At 35.3% G+C, this 27,214-nt stretch overlaps 1 protein-coding gene across 4 annotated transcripts in view; it reads right to left on the bottom strand.

The window, feature by feature from the left end:
• Cped1 (cadherin like and PC-esterase domain containing 1) overlaps positions 1 to 27,214 on the bottom strand; it is a 241,967-nt gene that overhangs the window by 194,031 nt on the left and 20,722 nt on the right. For all 4 annotated transcript variants that reach the window (XM_069996639.1, XM_069996640.1, XM_069996636.1 and 1 more), the window contains exon 3: positions 22,281 to 22,464. In XM_069996639.1, coding sequence (XP_069852740.1) covers positions 22,281 to 22,464 — 184 coding nt within the window. The remainder of the gene's footprint in view (positions 1 to 22,280; positions 22,465 to 27,214) is intronic.

The raw sequence follows: 27,214 nt of genomic DNA, 5'->3' as shown, positions 1-27,214 counted from the left end.
CCCTTCACAAATTATACCAACATCAAATAGAGTGAAAGCATGGGTTATACCGTGGATGAGGGACATACAAAGCAACAAAGAAATCATCTTATAAATATGTTAGAAACAATTGCATGAAAGGAAAAAAAACAAAGACCATTTAAATACTTACCTTGGGGTTCACTCCCCTAACATCAGCTTAGCTGAACTTTTCTGCTTGACTCAGACATATACTAGATATTGCAAATAAGGAAAACCATGGGACCTATGTTTTTGGGGCCTGACTTACATCACTTAATATAATTTTTTCCAAGTCTTTCCATTTCCTAACAAATGGGGCAATGTCATTCTTTCTGATGGAGGCATAGAATTCCATTGTGTATATAAATTCCATTGTGTATATATACCACATTTTCTTGATCCATTCATCTACTGAGGGGCATCTGGGCTGGTTCCATATCTTAGCTATGGTAAATAATGCTGCAATAAACATAGTTGTGCTGGTAGCTTTAGTATGGTCTTGTTTGTGATCATTTGGTTAAATGCCCAAAAGTGGGATTTCTGGGTCATAGGGGAACTCTATGTGGAGTCTTTTGAGGGACCTCCATACTGCTTTCCAAAGTGGTTGAACAAGTTTACAATCCCACCAACAATGTAGTAAGATTCCCTTCTGTCCACATCCCCTCCAGCATCTGTTGTTATTAGAGTCTTGATTATAGCCATTCTAACTGGGGTGAGGTGGAATCTCAATGTTGTTTTGATTTGCATTTCTTTTATGGCTAGAGAGGTTGAGCATTTCTTCATGTGTCTATTGACCATCCTTCTTTCCTTTTCAGAGAACTTTCTCTTTAAGTGTTTAGCCCACTTATATATTGGCCAGTTGTTTCTTTGAAGATTTGTTTTTGGGGATTTGATTTTTTAAGTTCCAGGTATATTTTAGATATGAGACCCTTGTCTGTTGTATTACTAGTGAAGATCTTCTCCCAATCCATGGACTTTCTATTGATCTAAGAGCTATGTCCTTTGCCATGCAGAAGCGCTGCAATTTCATGCAATCCCATTTATCCAAGCTTTCTTTGATTGTTGTGTTTCTGGGTCTCTATTAAGAAAATTTTGGCCTGTGCCAAGGAGACCTAGGGTTTCTCCTATTCCATCCTGTAATGTTTTCAGAGTGTCTGCTTTGACTCCAAGGTCTTTGATTCATTTGGAGTTGATTCTGGTGCAGGGTGATATATAAGGATCTGAGCTAGTAATTCTTATGCATTTAAATGGTGCCAGGCATTGTTAAAAAAGTTTTTGTGTTAAGTCAAATGTTATACACAGTACTATACTGAATATTATTGCTCTATTTGTAGAGGTTCAAAAAATGAATAATTTGGCCTCGGTCATTTGGTCAGTCATCCATCTAGTTAGTGGTGAGAAATAATTTCAATACTAGGATTAGAGGTCATGTTCTTGACATCATTATCCCCTCAATACACAGGGACGCAAAAGAGAAATATAGTGATTGAGATCTTATAGCTGCTGATTTATGAAATACTTCCAACATCTCTGTTGGGTAGAAATAATGATTAGATGTATACAAGTTGAAGAAACTAGGAGAGAATTCATCTAGCTTTCATCTTTTTTTCAGTTACTGCTCCTTTGGGAACTTGGAGGGAGGACAGAATGACTACAGCAGGTACATACAACTTGTGCAATTTTACACTGTCACACAGCATTTCAATCATAATGTGAATCACTAAAGTAACTAAATCTTCATATGTCAAAGGAGCTATACTCAACTGCACATGCACTCAGAAATAATATCTAATTTGGTTTCCACCTCTATTTGAAACAAAAATCCCTAAAACTTCCTTAGATGTTTTGTTTAGATGGTTAATATCATTTCTTTTCCCATCACAAATAAGCCAAACCACGATGATTAGACTAGCCAAGGTCTTTGATGAAAAGGTCACAGGGCATAGCTCTAGGAAACAGGTTGTATTACATTCTCCATTTCAAAATTACAAAAATATGAATCTTCTCCAGGCTCCTCACCAAACACTAAAAAATGAAAGTCCTGATTCCACTAATCACCAGTAGAAGCATCTTCATAGTGCTTTTGTTCTGGGAAAGACAAAGACATCACAATTTCTGAAGAAGGGGTGAGGATTCAGTTTTATTTTTTCCTTCAGCTACAATGTGACATTGACTAGAGGTATATCCTGTAAGTGTTCTCAGAAACTAGCTAACATTTTAGTGTTAAAAGTAAGAACTATTTTAAGTATTTATTTATTTACTTACTTACTTACTTATTTATTTAAGTATCTGCCTTAAGAAGTCAAGCTGCCCTTAAAATATTTGTCTTCCATGGGCAAGTGTCCAGGAAAAGCAAACAATTATTTCCTGGCTCATAAAGGACCTTCCTCATTGATATGGTCTGCATGACCAGTAATTTAATACAGAGGAAACAGACGACTCTGAAATCCCAGCAGTCAAATTAGCATCACTGATAGAAATGTTGTTTATGCTCAAGGAACTTTGGCACACTAAACGAAAATCAAATATACTAAGTCTATTTCTCCTTCATTTTTTTCTCCACAGATCATACTATCACTTGAGAGAGTATGAATTTCTTATTTAATTGTTTGTTATCTTTCTTTCCCTGTTTTTCATAGCAGCTCCCTGAGAGACTTTTCATTTATTGTTAGTCTTAGTATCCATGATAATGCCTGGAATTAAGAATATTGGCTAAATTATTTGTTAAATGTATAAATGAGTGAAAAGCTAAATGTAACAGACAAATAATTAGTTTATTTCCTGGGTTTGACCTCCATCCACTACATCCATGCACACACACACACACACACACACACACACACACACACACACACACACACACACAGGCTAATATAATTACTAATCATTCTGCATTAAAAATGGAAGCATACTAGGAAACACTAGTGTTTGCAAAAGAACATAACTATACATTTTGGTTCTTAGTAATCTAAGATATAAATGTATCTAAGGAAATACAGAAAAAAATAAACAGAACCTTGCATTGTGTTTAAAAGAATTATAACTCTAAATGCTAATGTTAACTGATTTACATAAGAAGAAACCCTTCTATGAACTCTTACATTTTTTATTATAGAAGGACAAATTTATCATATGTAGTTTAGAAAATAAACTTATCCAAGAATTTCTAAAATACTTTTCAAAGTCAAATTTCATTTACTTATTCACTGTAGTACACTACCATATTCCATAATAATATAACTAGAATATCTTCTAATTTTTTCAAGGCGAAGTCTTTAAGATGTTTAATTTGCTTCTCTTGGTGGGCCAACTCTTTTTAACATGCTGGGGATTGAATTCTGGGAGTTGTGCACATTAGACAAGTGCTCCTAACTGTACTGCATTCTTAGGCCCAAGATGTTTAATTTCAAATAATTCATAACACACCTTTATAATATACAAGATATTTCACATGTTCACTGTCTTATCTGTATTACCCTTCTTTTCACAATTAAACTATAAAAATTTTGCTAAGTAGCAAAATCTTACTTTTACTGTATCTATCCTTTACCATAATATTACCTTCTTTTTGTTCTTTTTTTTACTTTCTTTTTCTTTTGTCGGTTGTGAGGTTTGAACTCTGAGCTTGGGCATTATCACTACACTCTTCAGCTCAAGGTGAAAGCTCTACCACTTGAGCTACAGCACCACTTCTGGCTTTCTAGTGGTTTATTGGAGGTAAGAGTCTTGGACTTTCCTGCCCACACTGGCCTTGATCTGTGATCTTTAGATCTCAGCCTCCTGAGTAGCTAGGATTACAGGTGTGAGCCACTGGCACCCGGCAGTATTACCTTCTTAAGCACATTTTTCACTTATTGGTTATAAACTAGCATACATGCTAGATTCCACCACAAGATAGCTTAGATATAAATTAGCCATTGTTAATATCCATATCTTGTCTTAAATCTCAGGTTAGCTAAACAACATCTTATTCTGTATTCTTAATGTGGTTGATCTAGGAAAAATTTTGAGCTCCTGAAATTTTCAAAATTTTAATCTTCCCATGAATTCAAGAAACTACCATTATCTCCAAATCTTGCAAAATAAAAGATTCTCCCTCTGAAGAAATTTGCCATTAATAAGAGCATAAAAAGACATAAATAAGTTATTCCTGTGAAATAAACTACTTTGAAAGGGTTTGTTTTAAGAAGCTGCATATAGTTCCTTCTGCAAGCTTTTTATTAGTGATTTTTTAAGATTTTTATGCCATTTTTTAAAAAATCTTCTTTGATAAACAAATTAAGTAACTAAGAAAGTCATTACAAGGTATGAAAAAGTACCTCAAGAAAGACATAGAAATCCTGTAAAAAAGATGAAACTAAAGGCAAATATAAAAAGTAAAGTAGAAAGCATCATTAACAGAATAGATGATATGGAAGACAGAATTTCTGGGCTTTGGGACAAAGTAGATACAATAGAGACAAAGTGCTTATACAAACAGTCCAAGAATTATGAAAGGAGTTTGCAAGAACTTCAGAACTTAATTAAAAGACCAAATTTATGCCTGGTGGGTATTGAGGGAGGAGAAGGGCTAACAGCTAAAGACAATAAAAATTCATTTTATTGCATAATAGCAGAAAATCTTCTTTTACAAAAGAGAAACTCACTTGTGCCCTGCTGAATCATGCATATCTGGTTTCATTATCCTCTTTCCTGTCAAAAGAAAAAAAAAAGAAAGAATTCTTGCCCTTTTCCCATCGTCTTTATTACCAAAGGTAAAGCCATTTTCTTTTTCCTCAAACTAGAAAGCATAATGTCAGTTTTTTATTTGTACTTGCCTCTCATTTCCACAGCCCATTGTTTCTCAACCCCATCAATTCTAAATAAAAGTGGCTTAATTGTTTTCTGACCTTTCTAAATGCTATCACAATTTTTCCATCTTCAAATGTTCTCCTATTGTCCCCATTAGTAATTACATTTCATTCTCTAATCACTCAACCTCCCTACTGTCAGAAGTATCCGCCTCACATATAGATCTTATGATGATCAGAATTAAGAACCTGAATAGGGGTGGGAAGTAGGCTCAGTGGTAGAGCGCTTGTCTTGCATGCCTGAGGCCCTGGGTTCGATTCCTCAGCACCACATAAGCAAAAAAGAAAAAAACCGGAAGTGGCGCTGTGGCTCAAGTGGTAGAGCGCTAGCCTTGAGCTGAAGAGCTAAGGGACAGTGCCCAGGCCCAGAGTTCAGGTCCCACGACCGGGAAAAAAAAAAAAAAAGAACCTGAATATATGCCCCTCAATCTTGTTTTCTAGACTTCTTTCTAGACATTGCCCACAACACCCTTTCTTTCTTACACAGTTCTTTCTCTGCTACCACACCTACTTCTTGTTGGTATCTAAAACTACTAAGTCTAACATTCCTATGTCTCTTTTATGAGGTTCATTCTGCCCAATGCACTTTTTCCAGTATTTTCTTAAGAAAATATTTTTTTTACATAAGTTTGCTTTCCTAAATCCCCAATTTCAGAATTGGCCACTTAATTTTCTATTCTTTCAAAATATTTTATTCTGGTTGCCTTTAAGATTGTACACATTATAACTGATTTTACAGTTACACATGGACACTCATACAAGACTGGTAAATGGGCTCACAGACTGATCAGCTGGAAGCTCAGTAGAAACAGGTAAGGTTAGGAACCCACCATCTACCTACAAATCAGCACTTATCAAAGATCTTCAGCTGGTTCGAGTGCTAGGAAAATTAGAGAAACAATGCCATGTAATTCTTCCCAATAGTTAGCACATTTTGTATGTTCTTATTAGATAACTATGTTAAATAGAAGTTTAGTGTTTAGTGTCATTTATACTTGGCTTGGATAGGTAGCTATCGTAATGCCTTCCTCCTAATCCTTGCTACGACATTGATGTTTTAAATTTGATTCTTTTATTAGTTCAGTGCTTGACATGATTTTCTGACAGACAGTACTTAACTAAATTCCACAGAATAGAAAAGTAGGGCTTAGTGTGTAATTAGCATTGACACTTCATTTAACCAAATATTATTCCTTCTTCTTATCCTAAAAAAATTATTTTGCATGACTTCATGGAAATGCAATGAATAAAACTTAGATCTGGCCTAACATTGTATAATAATTCACTGGGGACTGTGAGCAATCTGAGAAAGAGGAGGGAGTCATTGATTTCTATCTGGTTCCAGGAATAATTCCATACTAAATCAGATCAGATAAGAATTAAGGTTGAAGAAAATATAATTCACTAACATAAGAGAAAGAATTAAATATTTCTTGATAGGTTAGTACTTAATCCCACAAGCATTTCAGGATTACTAACGTCTTCTATGCATACACATTATTTCCAATAAACTTTGGAGATTTATTTAACCTATCATAATGTTCCTGTGAAATACTTATGACAGAAGTTTTATCTGCTATTTTCAAATCAAGCAATCTCAAGGTTTGTTCAAGTCATTCTAAAAAGTACATGTGAACCATATACCTCAGTAATAAAGATACCAATGTTTGGGAAAATGTTTGGTTGAGATTGTGTGGGAGTGGGGGGGGGGGGGAGTCATGGGGCTTAAACCTGGAGCCTGAGCAATATCCCTGAGCTCTTTTGCTCAAGGCTAGTGCTCTACCACTTTGAGCCACAGCACCACTTCTGGTTTTCTGGTACTTAATTGGAGATAAGAATCTTATGGAGGGCTGGGAAAGTGGCTCAGTGGTAGAGTGCTTGCCTTGCATGTATGAGGCTCTGGGTTCAATTCCTCAGCACCACATAAGCAGAAAAGGCTGGAAGTGGTGCTGTGGCTCATGTGGTAGAGCACTAGCCTTGAGCTGAAGAGCTGAGGGACAGCACCCAAGCCCAGAGTTCAGGCCCCATGACTGGCAAAAAAAAAAAAAAAGAATCTTATGGATTTTCCTGCTTGGGCTGGCTTTGAACTGAAATCCTCAGATATCAGCCTCTTGAGAAACGAGTATTATAAGTATGAACCACCAGTGCCCAGCTGGGAAAATGTTTTCATTTTAATATTTGCAAAGTATTTAGAACCACATCCTAACTAATATTTATAAGTCTTGCATTAGCATCTGTTTAAAGCAAAAGTAGATGAATAAGTAAAATTTTAGATTTAAGTGATGAAGTTTGAAGAAACAGAAAATAACACCTACATTTCTGGCTAACCTATTTCGAAGGCTTCTCATCAGAGAGATATAAGGGCAATCTGAAAAATACAGGCTCTCCTATTTCCTCCCACCCTTCTTCCATATATCTGCCTCCCTTGGGATGATGTATTAATTCAACATCCAGTCAACTGTAAGGAAGAGAGAGAGGAAAAGACCTCAGTTAGAATGTGTCTACAATACCTACAACTAGGCCCATCTATTTTCTTTTATAGGCACAATGTTTGATTGTATGGCATTTTGGATAGAGGAATATATATTTTCAACCTAGCCACTTGGGAGTATAATGTCAATGTTTTAGATAAGGTAGGATATAGGTAAGCGGCAGACAGGGCTACCATCAAAGACAAGTTTTATCCACTTCACCATTCTTTTAAGTTTAGCTGTATTCGCAGAATCGAGGAGAATCTCCTGAGGCTTATAATTCCGTCATCTATGAGATGAAGCATATTGAGGCCAACACAAAACTATGCCAGGTACTATTGAAGCAAATTGTTTCTATACATCTAAAAAGTGTATTTTATCCCACGTATATTAGCAGGACTTTTCTTAATCATAGTTTCATAACACTAATTTTCTAGTTTCCCACAGATGCTTTGAAACACAATGTGTTTGTTTTCCCTCTATTTACTACTAAATGTTTGTATGGTAATCTACTCTTGTCATCGTTTAAAATCATTTTCTCTATTAAATCAACAGTGTTAATGAAGAAAGATATAGACCGACATTGATACTGGTTTCCTAAGAATAAAAGACTGTTGGCTTCAAAAAGTACAAGTATTCAAAGTTTTATAGATTTTCCAGATTGCTTTCTCAAAGAAAGAATATATTTCACATTTCCATAAGCAATATATGAGAATTTCTCTTTTCAGAATTCCATTAGCAATAAGAAATATAGTCAATTTGGATTTTGCCTGTGCCATGAATATAAAATGATATGCCACACTTTAAATTGTCTTTCCCTCTTTCTGAATTAGTATTTTTCATTCTTTGCTTTAATATTTTTCTATGAGTTGATTAATCATATACTTAGTATAAAAGTCTCCCTAATAAGCATTTAGTTTTGTAAATAGTATTTATTATGATGAACTATTTCAATTGATATGCATAGGTGTGCACATATCTGTGTGCATATGTGTATGAACCTGTGTGTGTTATATTTAGATGCCCAGAAACATACACAATATCATTAGCCATGTAACTTTTCAGTGGTGGAATTTTCAATCTCATTTTTGTATTTGCCAAAATTTGCCTGAATATTCTACTATAAACAAATGACATCATCAGGAAAGTAATTTTTCTAAATATGCAGTTTGAATGTCAATCCAGGTAATGAAAATTCATACGGTACAGAAAATTAGATGTCTTCTCACCCAATGTGTTTATTTCAAAATATTTGGAAATATCAACCAAATATTATGGATGCATAAGTATTTAACAAAGCCTTTGATCATTATCAAATTCAAAACATCTCTGATGTAAGATAGAGTAGCTTAACAACACTCCAAGTGGTAAGGTCAGAAGATTCCTTTGCCTGGAACAGCATGTTATTACTAGGCTGTGTATAGTTATAAATTAGAGGTTTTAAGCACCACACAAGACCTTGCTGATAAAGTTTCATATGCTATTTCTCCAGAAGATGGACAAACAATGAATAAGAATCTTAGGGCAAACACCTCAATGGGAATGTAAACACTCTATTCTTGGGGCCTCGGCTCTCATGAAATTATGGGTAACGGTGAAACGTGGCTGCCATCTTAGCATTCCCAGCATTCTTATTATGAAGAAAGAGTTTTCTAGAAGAATATCATGTGTTACATACTACAGATGTGAATTTGGATTTTTATATCATGCTTATATAGAGCAAATGCTCTTATTCTTAAATAGCTTCATTTACATGAATGAGAATTCATGATGATAGCAATATTTGTGCTATTGATAAAAAATACTATTTAACTTTTCCAGGGAGAATTTTAACAACATGAATGAAGAGCTTTATGATATATTTTTTATCTTTTCCAGTAATTTTAATTTTAGAAGTCTATGCAAAAGAAATAATTAAGAATGTAGATAAGCTTAATATACAAAACAATATTACTGGTTCTTTATTTACAAAAGCAAAATTTTGTAAGTGTGATGAATAGCTAAGGATGTTGTAGAGATTAAGTAAATTAAATTGAACAACAAAAAGCAATATAGTCAAGTATGGAGGTATACCTGCAATCACATCTACTCTGGTGGCTGAGTCAGGGAGAATTAGAAATTCATGACTAGATTTTACTAGTGAGATGAGCCCCTGTCTCAAGACAAGGAAAGAGAAAGGGAGGATCACTTGCTGAGCACCAGTGGTTCACGCTTGTAATCCTAGCTACTCAGGAGGCTGAGATCTGAGGATCGTGGTTCAAAGCCAACCCGGGCAGGAAAGTCCATGGATCTTATCTCCAATAAACCACTAGGAAACCAGAAGTGGTGCTATGGCTCAGGCGGTAGGGCGCTTGCCTTGAGATGAAGAGCTCAAGGACAGTGTCCAAGCCCAGAATTCAAGCCCCATGACTGACAAAAAAAATTGTCCTTATTTTTGTTTAATGCTACTTACTATCTTTCAGTAAGTTCAATGTATCCCAAGGTAGTTTAAATTTAATGGCTTCTTGCTACCAGTTTCAAATGAGATCCTTGGTCTTGACTATATAGAATTAAACCAACCCTTACCAAACTTTTTCAAATCAACTTGTGAAATGAGGCTTTTTTTTAATAATATATAAGGCTGATTCAGCACTCTGGTCATGCCAACGGATTTTTTATTAACTATCTGAACTAACAAATAGCTTACATCACTATTGTGAGAGAGTCTGAATATCCATAATAACATATTGCCTAGACAATGATTTGCAACACATAATCCTAGAACCAGACATTATCATTATCCAGACACTTGTTAGATATCCAAATTCTAAAACTACCTCTCATCTTCCTGAGTCAGATCTACTCTGAATAGAGTCCAGCATTCTGTGACTTAACAAGCCTCCCAGACAATCCATATCCTTGCCAACTCTGAGAATCACCATCTCAGCTAAAGCACAAAGTACTGTGGTGGAACTTGGCCAAAATCATATTCCTTAGCAAATACTTAGTCAGGGATTCCCTCTGATTTCTGAAAACAGCAACGTATGCCTGTGAAAATTAGAGATGCAAGTGCTCCTTTCCAGAGATCTCTGTGTTGATCGTACCCCTTAATCATCTGTTTGGTCACTCTGATAAGAAGGTGGAATGTTAAACAAGATTTTTTAAATGCCACGAGTTCTCTGCTCTAAATGGAACATTTTGTTACATAAATGAAGAGAATGCCATATGCCTTTCCTATTTTTTTTCATTAGGGAAAGAACTCAACAGAGTTATTACTTAAAGGTTATCATTAACTTGTCGGTAGACTTCATGCTTCTTGGAAAACTGATTCTTGACTGAATCTGAAACAAGCTTACAGAGAGTCTTCCCCACAGTAGGAATTCTGGTCTTCAGAACAGAACTCTGTTCTTCCCTTGGTTGCTCTGTCATACAGCTACTTCCTATCACTCTCAATTTTTTCACTCCCTAAACTTCATGAGAGAAAATGGAACGTGAATGTCTAAAGGAATAATTCAACTATTTTATCAGTTATTTATGAGTTTGTTTTTCCAATCATTTATATACCTAATAAGCAAGGTACTGTTTTGCCCAAATAAAACAAAATAAAATATTCCTTGCTTTATCATTTATAATATAAAAGGAGAGATAAAATGGGTACACAAAAGTACCTGAAAATATAGCACAGAGCAAACTGTAGACCTCAGAGATGTGTAAGTAATATGTGATGGGGCCCCAGGTAACTTATCCTTTGTAATTTGAGGAAAAGCTTTCTGGAAAAATTCATACATTGACTTAGATTTGGAGAATGTCAAAAAGACTTTATATGGTTTGGACATGGTTTGGATATTCTTCACGTTTTATATATTGAAACCAGTGAAGTAAAGGGGGATGGTATGGATGGACATGAATGAGGTCAGGTCTAATACGTGAGACCCCAATTAGGTTAATTGGTGGCATGTGCATGGAAGGTATTTGGGGACACACACCTCCCCCCCCCCCGCATTGTCTCTCTGCTTCTTGTTCTGAGATGTGATCTTTCCTCCTGTAAGTAAGTAAGGGACTTATACAAAAGGAAACCTTAGAGAAAAAACCACGAAACAGCCATGCAAGATAGAAAGCTCTGAGATGTGAGGGGACAAATTCCCATAGTGCTCCATCCTAACTAGAAGCTATTTCTTTTCTGGAAGTAATGTTGCCAAGACTCGTTTATTTCCCCTAAATTCAGATTTCATTTGCTAAGTTCAGTTTGCACATTGATTCTTTCATTTTCTAAGCATCTGCGCAGTTCAAATCTGTGAACAAGCATGAGAACCTGTAGCAAGAAAATGAAAGCTCCTGACACCATGGCATGAAAAGCATTGAATGTCACACGAAGAACTATGTGTTTTATTAGGTAGGAAATGAGAGAGAATGTTTTAACAGTGTGTGCTAGCACAAGACAGAGACAAAAGCAATTGCAAAACAAGTGGAGCCTGGGCAGAACACAGCCCAGGGCTTGGTGCAGCCATATGTTTCAGTCAAAGGATACAGTGGATCCAAAAATGAGCTTTAGAACTGGAGAAGGAGAGGGAAAGAGTGTGTCAGAGGAGAATGACAGCTGTGGCTAGGTCAGAAAGATCATGTCTCTATCATGCATATTCCTTTACAAGCATCTGTATGCTACCTGGAAAAAACTCTTCCCGTAAAACACAGGTTAGGATTCAACATTATTTTGGGACTATAACCTCGGATAATATTACTGAATTTATAGAACAAAAAACAGTGTCTTAATTGAGTATCATGATGAGGAAAAATATGACTGAGAAAAGTATCTTGAAGACTACACATATTAAGGAAGCAGAAGTCAAGATGGGAGAAGTAAACTAAAGCAGTATTATGAAGTTAAGAGAAGATGTCCACTGGTGGCTCATGCCTCTAACACTAGCTACTCAGGATGCTGAGATCTGAGGATCACAGTTAAAAGCCAACCCAGGCAGGAAAGTCCCTGTGAGATTCTTCTTTCCAGTTAAGCACCAGGATATGGGAAGTAGTGCTGTGGCTCAAAGTGGTAGAGCACTAGCTTTGAGCAAAAGAGCTCAGGGACAGTGCCCTGAGCTGGTCTAATGACTAACAAAAATAAAGAACTTAAAGAGAAAGGATTCATAAGAAAATTCCCAACCCCATAGTTCTTATCCCAATGATTTATGCAATTCATCAAATTTGGGAAACACTATTATTCCTTGGTTAAATTTGAAATGAAAACTACAAGAGATGGGTCAGAATAGGAAGAGTTAGAAATTTCTGTTTCCCAAACTGTGGAATGGATATCCACAAGAGGACATTGTTGGGAGGTGGCAGGTTTAACTAAGGAAGATGAAACTAAAAAGGATGTCTATCAGGGAAAAGTAAAGTCTGAAAAGGGAGAGTAGGTTGGAAAGTCTCAGTAGTTTTATAAAATTGAGATTAGAAAATAAAAGCAGTGCAAACAAATCAAGAGTAGTCTTGATTAGTTAGATGCTTTGGGTTGCCACGCTCCCAAACTCCTTCCAGATTGTGGAAAATGTCAAAATATTTGAAGTAGCTAAATCAGATGCCTCACTAGCATAATGAGTGCTCTATGCCTCCAGTCCTCTAACTCTCTTCCAGCTAATTCACAAACACTGTCTCTTGAAAGTTCTCATTTAAACAAATTTGTTTTTCTTTCCTGGAGTCTTTCCTCTAAGTATAATAAAACTATTATTTATTTTTGCAAATTACTTCTGCCACTCAAAGTACAGTCTCGTCTGCAGTAAAATCAAACAAATATATCTAATTTGTGTAAATTAAGTTTCTATTTTAAAATATATATGAAGAAAATATTGATTTGAAATAAATTATTAAGACTTCAATGCTGCATCTTCTTTTAAAAATTATAAGTGGAGGAAAGTACTTTTAATAAAAAGTTTCAGAGACAGGATCTTCAAAGTAGTATTAAATATTTCCCAGCTTTGGAAAATTCACATGCCCAATCTGGTTTCTATGAAACTTAAAAAGATCAATCAAACAATTACAAAGAAGCTTGAAGGAGAAATGCTACAGATTTCAGTAAACATCTGGTTGCCATTTTCAACTTTAAGAACCAACCCATTTAAGGAAGCAGTTTAGTTTCTTTGGAGAAAAACAAAAAGGAGACACTGTCTTTTTGTTCTCCACACAGTGGAAGGGTCACTCCAAGATCAACTTTTATAAATAAGAAAGCTTTTTTTTTCTTTCAAATTTAGAGTTAATTGAACTCAAGTCCTTGTAGTATAAACAACTGAGTTAAGGTTGAATAAACATCCCTTGAGCTCCAATGTGCCAATTAAAGAACAAATTCTGTTTGGTTATAAATATATCAGTAATTCCATATGCAGAAAGGAAAATAACAATAAACTTGAACACACAATTACTGAGTGTCATAATAATATAATAAAATAGAATGGTGTAGCATTATAAGTTTTTTGATTCAATTTCTTTTTTTAAGCCTCAGTTTGATTAACTAAAAGTACAGAAGCTCTTCAGATACTACCCAGAGCCTATTACTTGCACAATAAAATATGTTTGTGAAATATGTTCTGGGAGAAACACAAAGCAAATTCACTGTGCTTTTTAAATGTGACCTTTACTCTTTGGTCTTCCTGTTAACTGATTATATAGAAAAATAAAGCCAGGGAAAGCAGCAGGGTGCTGTTGGTGAACTAGAGGAGAAAAGACTAGACTCAAGCTTTCAAATTCCAGTAGAAACATCTGCAATAAATATGTACAAACAGCCAAAGGCGCCACCTCCAAGTCTACCACTAGGCTGATGTTTTTGACCCTTTTTTTCCCCTTATCCACTTTCCTGCCCATAAACACCAGAATAAAAGCTAAAACTAAAGAAAAGACTTCACAATAACAACAAGGATTAACATTTTCATCTTGCTTTCTCATTGTGGATTTATAAGAGTTAGACTGAATCATGAACTGGAGAGTTGAAGACTTTGATGGTCTCTGATGGTGGTCATTCTCCTCTGTTATGTAGCAACTTTCTCATCTTCATCACAGACTTATTTCTGTTCCAGTCAGACTTTTGAGTTTTTTAGGCCTTTTTCACTGAGGAACAATCCTAATTGATCTTAGTTATACCTTCTAGAATGATTAGAAATAAATCTTAGGCTTAAGCAACTCATTCAACAATGAGAATACCAAAACATTGATCCAACTACTTTTAAGGCCTCCCAGAAAGTTGAAATCATCTATTTCCTCTTTATTCTTTCTTTCTATAGTCCTAATTTCTGGTGCTGCTATAAAAATACCCTTTCAAGGATCCATAAATAATCCTGATTCAAAGATAAAATATACTCTGTGTCAGCCTGTGGAACTACATATTACTTAGACCCTACCCTGGGAGAAGGTTGAAAACTTTTAGAAAATACCCATTCTCTTTTAGGCTGCTGTAACCATTCTGTGAACTAAAACATTGATTTACCTACTAGTACCTGGGTGATATGAAAGTGAGTAATTTGATGGTGTCTCTATATTTGGCTTTAGGGAAGTATACATCACAAAAAAAGCATAGCTCATAAGATATATTTTGTTAAGAAAAAGAAAGGAAAAAGGGTTCCCATAAATTTACTATTTCACAATGTATTAAGAAAAGAACTACAGAGAATAATGCAGGGGGCAGGGATGAAGTTCTTGACTATTTCCCTTTATTGCTTTCTATGATCACACTGCTTACTTTCATGAGTTCTTTATTGAAGAGCATTTTTAGGTAACACTGTGTGTCACATTGTTTATGGAATATTAACCCTTCAGAGAATTCATTGTTACCTCTAAGAAACTAGCCCCACAAATCTGTATCTTCTTCCCTGGCTTCTCTGCGTGAGTTTCTGTTATAAGCTTTTCTATGTGCAGCTCATAACACCTACAATTAAGTAGGTTTACAATTGAACTATCAGCCCTTCCCCAAAAGAAACAAGTCAGCTAACATAGGAAGTATGATAAAGGAACTTTGGAAGAAAAAAAAGGTGTAATTCTGAGAAATAGCCACAGGATGTGTAAGTCCCTACAGTCTAGAATCAGATGATGCTTAAAATACCATTCTGGTACACTACTATACTTATATTTACATTTATTTTACTTTTAAGAGATGATTTGTACATGAATACAGTATCATTTTAAAGTTATACATGAATAAAAGGCTTATGCACTAAATTTTAATATAAATTTTCTGAAGCTTTTAAGTGATAGACAGGCATGATCCCTGGCCTTGCAGATTGTTTTTGATCTGAGGTTTTGCTAATGCAATGATTCTGGAGTGTGTTTGTCATTATTTCAGGAGTGTTTGCAGGCCAAACCACTTCGCAAGAACTTGCACATTGAAAGAGACTAACTTAAAAACACATACCAATTTTTTTAACTCCACAGTAACACTCAGCACAGGTCCCTTATGCTACTTCCTGTTTTAACTATACCTCCTGTAGAGGAATGCCATCTCTTTTCTGTGACTCATTCATGACGGCAGTAACACCATTACTGCCCGTTAGTAAGATGCTCACTGTATGCTACTACGTGCTCTGAAGACCAAAAAATTTTAGCCTTTGAGAGGTTAAGTAATTTGTCCAAGGTTCAGCAACTATTAAAAGTTTAAAGGGCCAACACTAGGTACTCCAACCTATTGCTATAAGGTGTATAATTTTTAATTACTATCATTCACTACTTCCCCTAGAAAGTCATTATGGTGACTGAACTATTTCTGCTTATGTGCAATTTAAATCTCAACTTCCTTGAACAATTTTAAATATAAATAGAGAAAATATGTTTTCTATTACAAAGGTTAAGATTAATCTGTAATAGATGTTTGATTCCATACAAATATCAGAAACAGCTTTTCCAGTAGCCACTAAAAATAAATCTTCAAAATAAGACTAAATTTCAAGTGATAAAGAAATAGGTTGGACAATTTTAAAGGGGCAAGTGAATGTAAATAAAAATATAGGAGGACCAAAATACATTAATCAAGGAATAAAATAGTTTTTTTCCTTTTAATAACATTAAGTGATGATCTGTATCTTTCAATCGATTAACTATAACTTGTAATAGGGTTTTCTAAGAGCACATTTGGATAAATTACAGGGTCATTACTAGAGGAAAAAGGCTGTGAAGAAACATTATTTAAAATACCATTCACCAGCATACAATATGTCAAGTTTAATATCAATAAAAACACTTATAAACACTGTTCATCATAGTGTTAACTGGTGTTAACTAGAAATCTCTTCACTATTTGAAGAATGGTATGTCCCAGCTTGGGTTGGAGTTGGCTTTGGGAACCAAGACAGAACATCTTCTTTGTTTACAATGTAAATATTGTCCTATATCATGATCTATTGCATTACTTAATGCTATCCACTTAATACCCCTTTTGTAAATGTTGTTTAAAATTCACTACTTAGGCATTTGGGAAGTTGAGGGGAGGAATGTAACTCTGCCTTCTTCCTGAGAGGAAAAGTCTATTTTTTTCCTGTTGCCTAAGGTACTTGGAGGCTCAATGCCAAAACTAAGGCTAAATTATGCTAACTTAGAGGATGATCCTTCCAGAGAATCCTAATTTTAAACCTCCATCTTGGTAATTTTCATATTATATATTTATTGCAAGCCATCAGATTCTTTTTTTTTTTTTTGGGTCCAGTCGTGGGGCCTGAACTCTGGGCCTGGGCACTGTCCCTCAGCTCTTCAGCTCAAGGCTAGCACTCTACCACTTGAACCACAGCGCCACTGCCGGCTTTTTTCTTTTTGCTTATGTGGTGCTGAGGAATCGAACCCAGGGCCTCAGGCATGCAAAGCAAACACTCTACCACTGAGCCACCTTCCCAGCCCCATCAGATTCTTTTTGAATGGGATTTAGAATAAGTATAGAAATTAAACAACTCAAACCTATGATATGGGATAAGTTTATATACAGTTAGTCTAGCTATCAGAGATAGAAGACATTTTTAACAGGCCCAGTACTACAAATCCTTATGGCTTATGTTGCAATTAATCAAATTCGTTGTAGAAAAAAGTCAGCCAAATATAATATGAAAATTAATAAATATACCTATGCTACAAAAAAAGCTTTATAAAAATAAGTAGTGAGTTAGATTTGGCTAGAGAATAACAATTTGCCAATTCTGGCAAGAAAATTAGTAAGATGTTTCACTTTTTTGTATTCCTTTAAAATATGTAAATCCTAGAAGTCATGGAAATAAGAGTAATTTTAAACCATTATTATGACTCCAGTTCTGCAGCTTTGCTTGCAGGTTTGCATTTTGTTGCTCACATGGATTGTAATACTCAGAATCTGAAAGTACAAGAAGTATTTGGAAGTTGAAAAAACATGTTCTCTTCTTCAATTATACATATACTCTAATCCAATGATAAAGTCAACCCCGAGTCAGCATCCTTTGGACCACATATCACGTGGATTTCACTCTGAAGATTAAGTTTACCACTTTTGAAAAGCATTCTATTCTTTTTCAGGCCATGATACACTGAAATTCCAACTTAATAAATAGCACATACATAGTAAGAAAGAGAATAACTGGTTGGTGAATTATAGATTCTCACAAATTGAAGGACATAAGATGTATTTTTCCCAAATCAAGGGATTGGACAACCATAAAAGTGTGTTTTTATTCTATGGCATCATGTAGACTTAATTTTCAAAGGACAAGGGTCTTGATAACGGCTCTCAAAATCTACTTACGGATGCTATAGTGATTTTAAACACATGCATACTTAAACATTAAGTAGTGTAATGTATGATAACAAGCAGGCTCTTAAATAATTTTATTTCTAGAATTAATCCTCAAAATTATGAATCCTTAGCAATATTATATCCCTTAGAATAGTGGGGTTTCAAATTATATGCATAAGTGCCACCTGTGCCTTTTTTTCACATATAAAATTCCAGGCCCTATTCCCAGACTACTAAACAAGAGAAAATGTTGGCTTGACTTTGCTTTGTTGCCTCCAGAACTTTGATTGGGTTGGAGAAAGTAGTTAAATCCATACTATGAGCTATTCTGAGGAAACTATCCTACAAAATTCAAAGACTGGGGTGGGCTGGTTAGGGGTAGGATGGGTAAGAATGTTGAAAGGACTGACATTGATCAAGATGCACTATATTCACAAACTGCTTCATTAAATGAAAATTTCTTTGTACAACTACTTCAAGATATTACCTAATGAATACAATTATTTTTTGAGGATATATTGTACTCACAACTTAACTTCTGGAATTGAAACTTCTTTGTACAACTTAATAAATTAAATAAATACTTTAATAAAGCATTAAAAATGAAAATATCACTACTGCTTTTAACAGGGAAGTAAGACTCAGAGGACTAAAGTTAGTTAAGATCATATATGCATAATCCCAATCCCAATCCCTGTCCCAATAGATCAGCCTTTATTACAACCACAGTATGGAATCACAGAGGGAAATACATAGTATTACATTCCTTTAGAAACTGATACAGCCAGAGTTTTACAAAAATGTAGTAGGAAATAAAAACACAACAATTCAAAGTTATTCTATCAGTAAAGACTACATTTAATAGTAGAATAGTGTTGTCTGTCTGGCCTGTGGTCCTTTTCATTTTCACTAATATTTATTCTTTTCTGTCCTAAAAATGTTTATTTTCAATATCTTCAAGCTGGGAAAGGCCACTGCTACACTAAATGATGGTGCAAAGATGTCAGCTGAAGTGACTAAGGTCAAGTCATGAGTAGAAAGGAAAGCAGGGAATGGCTGGGTACACAAAGGAAAATATACTTTTTGTTCATATTGCAATATCCATGAAAGCGTTTTATGAACAGATCAACCCTGAACCTCATTAGAATAAGAGGGAGTACCTACTTGATTTTTAATGTAATATTACCAAACTACAGATTAGCAAACAGCAGAATCTGCAGTCATAAAAATGAAAAGTATGTGGAATAGGTTGTCATATGATTCTGAATCATGTCCACTCTTGGGACTGCTTACCTAGGGAGATTAAGTTTAAGCATGCCCATAGAATTATTACACTGCTGGTATACACAGTATGATAACCAACAGTGCATTTATGATAATAAAGCAAAACAAATTCTCTAAGACTCACATTGCTAGGAAGGATTGCTTTTCTTTTTGTACTATGTGCCTCAATACAAACATAATTTGTAGATCATATTAGAATCACAGAAATGTTTTATTTTATGCCTTGGCTGCACGTAGTGACAACTCCAAAATCAGTTTCCATACTTATGAATTAGAGAAATGGCTCCCCATTCTTGAGGCACATCTAGGAGCAGTAATGTATGAAACCGCACAAAGAAAGCCAAGAAAGAGTTAAGGAGAAGACATTTAAAGTTGTGGGAAAAGGGCACCATGTCAGTGTTTACACTGACAAATGTTGGTGACACCTTGTAGTTATCGTCTGCTATCTGTCCTGCAGCTCCTTGGCTGCCATGTTCTATTGCCTTCTGGCTGTCTTTGCACTTCTTGATGTTTGGAAGTCGCGAAGTAATCCTCTATGCTCTTTCTTCCTTTTTTTCTAACTGACCCAAAGATTTCAAGGGGGAGAGGAGATGTAATCCATCTGTGTTACAGCTGGAGAAAATTGAAAATGGAGAGTGAATTGATGTTGAAATGCAGACACAGCTCACATTATATATCTACAGCAACTCAGGGGCAGCTGGGAGAAGGCCAGAGACAGCAGGAATGTTAGACATGGTAGCATGTCATCAAGGCTACTTGCTCAGACAGAACACCCTCACATGGCAGCATGCGGCAGTAAAACAATCCATCACCCCACTCATTGGCGGGAGTAAATCTCTAGTGAGAGGATAGCCCACTAAACAATTTATAACTTTTCTCTAAACCAATAGCTATGGTAATGAATGGGTTTTATATAATACTTTTCATAGATATTCAAAAGCTTCAGATTTACCCTCTTAATATTGGAACCAATTCACACAAAGGCGTGATGTTTGCAGAGTGTGTTTTCAACTCTCATTGGTATTCCAGAGCTTACATATTCCTTTCTATGTTTCTCATTTGATTCTAGAATATCAGTGCTTTCATTCTACTCCTGAAGGGACGGACCCAGTATATAATATTCAGAAGCCTGCGTGTCCTCAGGATCCATACTCTGTGCAGATTGACATTCTTCCTTCTCCTCCAAATATATACTTTGGGATTCTAATCCTTCAAAACTTTGGTAGAAAAGGACTTTCTGACAAAGCAGACCACCCTTCTCCAGGCCTTCTCAGAAACACTATTCTAACTCTTCCACCAGCATAAGCCATCAAGAGTCACCTAACTAAAAAAGCAGCATCATAACTATGACAAAGTTATAACATGAAAATAATTTGCAGCCTGGCACAGGTGGCTCACGCCTGTAATCTGAGCTACTCAGGAGGCTGAGATCTGAGGATCACGGTTCAAAGCCAGCCTAGGCAGGAAAGTCCATGAGACTCTTATCTCTAACAAACCACTAGAAAACCAGAAGTGGCGCTGTGGCCTTGAGCTGAAGAGCACAGGGATAGTGCCCAAGCCCAGAGTTCAAGCCCCATTAACAACAACAAAAAAAAAAAAAGAAAGAAAAGAAAAGAAAAAAAGAAAAGAAAAGAAAAGAAAGAAAAGAAAAGAAAAGAATTTGCCACCAGGGTTTGACTACTCTCTCCCTAAGGAAATGATCTTAAAGATCAGCAGTTCATTCAAAATATGTTCCTTTCCCTTTTAATAAGTAGAAAAATAAACACACAGTCAGCCCTTTATATCAACTGCTTCTATATCCACAGGTTCAACCAGAGATTGAAAATATTTTTCAAATACTGTATCAATGCAGACTTTTTTGTCCTTTATTCCATAAATAACACAACATGAATCTATCCTATAGTATTTGCATTAAATTAGGAATTGTAGTTGTAGGTATTGTACTTTATTAAATTAATTGTAGGTATTGTACTTAAAATATGTAGGGAATATAGGATACTATGCTATTTTATACATCAGATGAGAATACCTGTGGACTTTGGTAAAAACCTACAGGGATTCCTAGACTCAATTCCCTCCAGATACTGAGGAAAAGTCTTCTGTATATCATTGTAGAATCTATGATGACAGCTTTGTGCAGGATAACGGGAGAGCCAAGAACCACAAAGGGAAAAAGAGGAAGAACACAGAAAAGAAATTGGGACATGAGTCTTCCCCTCTTCCCCAGCAGCAGATACATAATAGTTGACTTCAGCTTTTAAAGTTTCAGTTTCTTCTTCTGAAATCTGGACAGGATTGGTATTTCTTAATCACTCAGTGGGCTAGAGTAAGTGTTACATAAAGTCATGGGTACAGATTTCAGCATGGCATCTATCCCATAGCTAGCTCTTCAAGAAACATTTGCTGCCATTGTTTTTGTCCCTGTATCTCTCACTATCTACTCAGTTTTAATTTCAAATGACTTTTTAAAAAACTTGTCTCTTATTTTTCTCTTCAAATGATAGAAATAAAAGTACTCAAGGAATAATGACATGTATAATAAATATCCTTACTTCTTTTATATTTAGAGCCATCTGTGAATTACATTTAAGCCAGCTTCTCAATTTCCAGCAAATTCTACCAGCAGTCAAATGAAGTAGCAATTTCCTTAAAATATGAAGCAGTTTGATGTTAGGCAGAATATGTATTCAGGCTCATAAACATAAACATTTTTAATGTAGCACTTAAATATGAACTGAGCAACTCCAAAATGCTACGCAAATATAAACAAAAAATAATAATTTCAGGAATAAAGAAGTCTAGCTAAAGAAAAGTTGTGACAAAATTTAAAGCTACATTTTTCCTATGATATGAGAAAGCTGATCATTTATAAAAAATTTATTTTTGTGAAATTGTTTTAGAGGGAAAGAGCAGCCTATGCTTGAAATCATTTACATGAGATTTCAAGTGACTTTGATAATTGCTTCTTATTATTCTGACCTTGTTCTAGCAGCCCCAGTTCTGGATCAGCACCAAGCTTTTCTTCAGTGATGACAACTGTGTAGCCATGCTGCGCAAGAACTTTCTGGTATAGCTCCAGCGCCATTTTTCTATAAGAAGGAGGCTTGTAGAGGATGGCCCTTCTGCCATCATGGCCAAAGTGTGCCTCAATTGATTTTTCAATCTAAGAAAAGAAAGAAGACATAAAAATTCAGGATGGAAAAAAAGTCATACATGTTCTTGAAGGTCATTAGTCATGAAAAATCATGAGTCATTTACAGAAGTTATTCTTTACTTTTTCCTAGAAATGAAAGACAAATTCACTGAAAGACTGAAGAAAAAACAAAGACAATCTCATATGTAAGAGCTGAATTGTTCTGTTACTGACAAAATTTTAAAAATGTAGGCCAATAAGTATAGAGTTCTTTAGGGAAAAAAAAAAAAACAACATCGCAAGACATACAGAGTTCAACTGTAACTGAAAACATAAATTAATAGCAATGACTGTCATCCTTATTGTGCTTTTATAAAAGAATTCCAGCTTCATCATCTTTAATAGTTATTTTATTTACATGAGGTAGAAGACACAACTCAGAGAGGATGGTTTTCATGTTGAAATGACATGGTCAAGAATAAATAAATAGAGCTGAGTGTGGTGGTTTGTAATCCTAGCTAATTAGGAGGCATAGATTGAGAAGATTGCGGATAAATTTCTACATAAGCCAACCTAGCTAGAAATTTAGACACTATTTAAAATATAACAAAAGCCAACCGGCTCAAGTGATAAAGCACCTACACATATATCTCATATAGAAAGTATGAGCTTTTCTTTTTTTTTTTGGTCAGTCATGGGGTTTGAACTCTGGGCTTGGGCACTGTCCCCGCGCTCTTCAGCTCAAGGCAAGCGCTCTACCACTTGAGCCACAGCGCCACTTCTGGTTTTCTAAGGGTTTATGCGAGATAAGAGTCTCAGGGATTTTGCTGCCTGGGCTGGCTTTGAACCACGATCCTCAGATCTCAGCCTCCTGAACAACTAGGATTACAGGCATGAGCCACCGGCGCCCAGCTTGAAAGTATGAGCCTTGAGTTCAACTCCTCCTACTACTAAAATAGGTCAGGAGAGAATATTGCTAAGAGGCAGTCTAAGAGCTCTTTGGAGATATACAATGAAGTTCTTTATCTTAATTGCTATCTTAATTACTATCTAGCAAAACTCAAATGTATCTCAGGCAGATGTGTCATCAAGTGTGAGAAAAGAAGAGCTATTTAAGTGTAATAATTCTAATTCTTCCTATTGCAGCTTATGGGTGTTGTTCAACTCTAGTTCATTCCAAAACTTTCAAATACTCTTTTGACAGATATTTTTTCCTGAAGTATGTATTTTCATTAGCATTTATGAAAGGATATTGCATTTCTTCCTCAGGTAGCTCCTTAAAACACAGACCTGCAATGCTGATACATCTGTGTCATGTCTGTCGCAGTGCACAATATGCATCCCATACTTAACAAAAGAAGATATTTACTAAATTAACACACTGTAGTGTTCTATCAGAATCTTTGAAAGAAAGTATGGAAATGAGAAGAAATGGATTTGGAGGCCAATCCTTTGAGGGAAGCAACTATATCTAATCGTTTGTCGAATTTTAACTATTTGCCATTTGAAAGTATAGAGTTTAGCCTACTGAGTACAGGAAGACTCAAAACTTGAGGACCAGCATTGGAGTTGTCCCTCACCACCAGCACTGTTTGTGTCATCTTTGATAATATCTTCCTAATGAGAGTATTACTTACACTTGAGAGTCAATATTTGCAAAGTGCTTTGAACACATAGAAAGTGTCAGGTATGTGTATTTTTTATATATAATAATATATTATAAAGAGGAGTGAGTTGAGGAAAGTTTCTAAGTTGAGCCCTGCTCGTTACATGCTAAGAAGTACTTATTTTGTGTATTATGACTGTAACAGAAAGGACTAGCACACTAGCTAATCAAACTTTCTGTCCATGGTACTTTAGGAAAGCATGCTTGATTAGGTATTTTCCCATGTTAATGAATATTATGTTATACTGAGGATGAAACCATTTAAACTGAAGATTTTCACCTGCAAGTTGGGACTGGATTCTCTACCAGTGTCATTAATTGTAATGATAAACCTATAAGGAGTGTTTGACAGGGACCATAAGTTGATCCTCTGAGAACCAAGTAGTCCTTACAGGCCAAAGTAAACAAACAGGCGTCTAGGTGAAAGGGAAAGACAGATGCTTCCAAATATATCAGTGTTACTCAAGCAAATCACATAGCATCTGCACTTCCCGTCTCACATTGGGTTCTTGCGTAATCACAGGATGGGCTTCTCTGTTACTGCTGGAATTTCACAGGAGAGGACTGCATTTTTAAATGCAACTTTACTTTTAATTTTAGAAGATATTACCACTCTTTGTCTCCAAGCAGGATCAACTTAAGCAAGAGCTTGTAACTTCTACTAGTTTATCTTCTATTAAGCAATTTCTAAATAAAGTATACTTCCTGGCAATGTTTTGTAAATAACCTTTGTAACTTGATCTGAAGTTGTAGGTCACCTCTTCAGACTATAGAGAATTAATAGGAAATGAGGTTGTCAGTAAAAAAAAAAAATGTTGTATTATCCTGTAATTTAAACTGTTCTTGTCCTCGTAATATTTATAACACACTGTATCAGCAGAATGGCTCAATACCAAAGGGCAAGAACAGTTTTAGCTGGTCTGATGACAGGTGCACACACTGCATAAGTGCAATAAAAACTATGTGAACAATTATGTCAACCACACCAGCAAATGAGGGATTACCAAATGTGAATAGCAGTGCTTTGGAAAATAAGAGCTTGTGATTTGGTCCTGGCATTTTGAAGACATATTTTAGTAGAAGAATGAATTTGCCCATTGGCCATCAATGCACTTTAACTTGAGTTGTACAACCCAGATGAACCACAATTCAAAAAATAAGGGGGGCTTATGATCTCCCAAGTCTCTTCTTGAGAGATGTGCAATATACTTTATTTCTTTCTTTTTTTTTTTTTTTGTCGGTCATGGGACTTGAACTCCGGGCCTGGGCGCTGTCCCTCAGCTCTTCAGCTCAAGGCTAGCGCTCTACCACTTGAGCCACAGAGCCACTTCCAGGTTTCTAATGGTTTATTGGAGATTAGAGTCTCACAGACTTTCCTGCACAGGCTGGCTTTGAATCGTGATCCTCAGATCTCAGCCTCCTGGGTAGCTAGGATTACAGGCATGAGCCACCAGCACCCAGCTGCAATATGCTTTCACGGAAACCACTTTGATAGACTATGTGAAAGGTGTTTTATAACTGCACATTTAACTTGTATTTGGAGAACTTCAAAATCTGAAAACCTAATTGCCTTAGATAAAGTAGAGAACAGAATATTACAAATAATCTACTGAGAGATTTGATGTAGCAATGTAGAATAAAACTAGAGAAGGATTGGGAATTCCAAATCTAGACTTGAATTGTATCTCTGTCACTTCATGCTTCATCTACTGGGGCAGGTTTTCTGATGCGTATAGAGGAAGAAACAAATCTTACCTTGTGAGGTTGCACATACATACAGCACAGCGGTATACCAATAAATGATGCTAAATGTCTGAGTCAAGTTGCGTAATAATATTATATTGGAGTTCTCTATATTAGAAATTCTATGAGCCTTTCAACTATCATGGTTTAGTGTTTGTCATGAATAACATTTTTGCAATAAATTATATATTTCCATATAACCAATATATGTTTACCTCTATAAGAGTCATATTTTAATGCAGAAATATTTATCTGTTTTATTATTTATATTATGTTCATTGCCTGAGTCCCTACATAAGAATGTCATCTAAATAGAAATACATATATAGTATGTTGTGTTCACTTTTGTTTTCTCCTACCCAAGAACAGCAATTGACATTAGAAAGAAAAAATATTTTTGATTAATGAAATCATACATTTTATCATCAAAGCATACAATTTTTGTCACTCACATGAAATATTTGCAATAGGAAGTGGTTAAGATTTGTACCAGGGAATTTGTTTCTATATACTTATGACTTATAGTAAGTATGACATAATAGAGTTAAATATTCTAACAAAATAATTAACATGTAGTAAAATATTGAATAAAAATAACATTATCAAAATACTATATTTTTAGTTACCAATAGTGTTCAAAAGTCTCCACATGGCCTGCCCACAAAACCAAGAAATAAAACTAAAGTATTATAGGGATGAAAAATAAAATATGTTTTTTCCATACAACAGAAAGGATTTTGGTGGATTTATTGAGGTAGCTATATATTTATGATAGCTTTTGATGCTCAAATACAAATCACAAAGTGGACTTCAGTTGTGTGTCATAGATGACTAAAAGGTAATTTGCCTTCCTGGTCCAGACTTTTGGCATTTAAAAAATATTACAGGATATATCTTGGTGAATTATGCTTTAATTTTTCCACTATGAGAATAAAATACAGATTCTTTTCTCCATTGGTGAAATGTACACTTATTTTAGTAAAGGCAGGAAATAAAATAAAGGAGGTTTTTTAGGATTCATGCCATACACTTTTTAATTAATATTTGTCTTATAATTGCAAGACATTTTTGGACCTACTCAGTTCTGGATATGCAACAGAGCCTCTTCAGAGGATCCTTACCTAAATGAAGCATCAGTGAGTCCTGGTTTATGTCTTAAATTGAGTCTGGTCAAATTCAAACTCATCATAGATTAGCCAAACATATCCCTCAACTACTTACTGTTTGTTACTAAGCACTTTCTGACTGTGGCACTCCTAAACTATATATTGGGGATATTTAAACTTTCATTGTCCAACGTTAGACAAGTCTGATAATCTGTGAAATAACAGAGAAGAAAAAACAATGAAGATTCAATGTTATATTAGCTTT

Source organism: Dipodomys merriami, unplaced genomic scaffold (genome assembly GCF_024711535.1).
Source record: "Dipodomys merriami isolate MVZ:Mamm:240054 unplaced genomic scaffold, mDipMer1.0.p SCAF_5, whole genome shotgun sequence".
NCBI classification, from domain to species: Eukaryota; Metazoa; Chordata; class Mammalia; order Rodentia; family Heteromyidae; genus Dipodomys; species Dipodomys merriami.
This window is presented reverse-complemented; position numbering and strand designations above follow the sequence as displayed.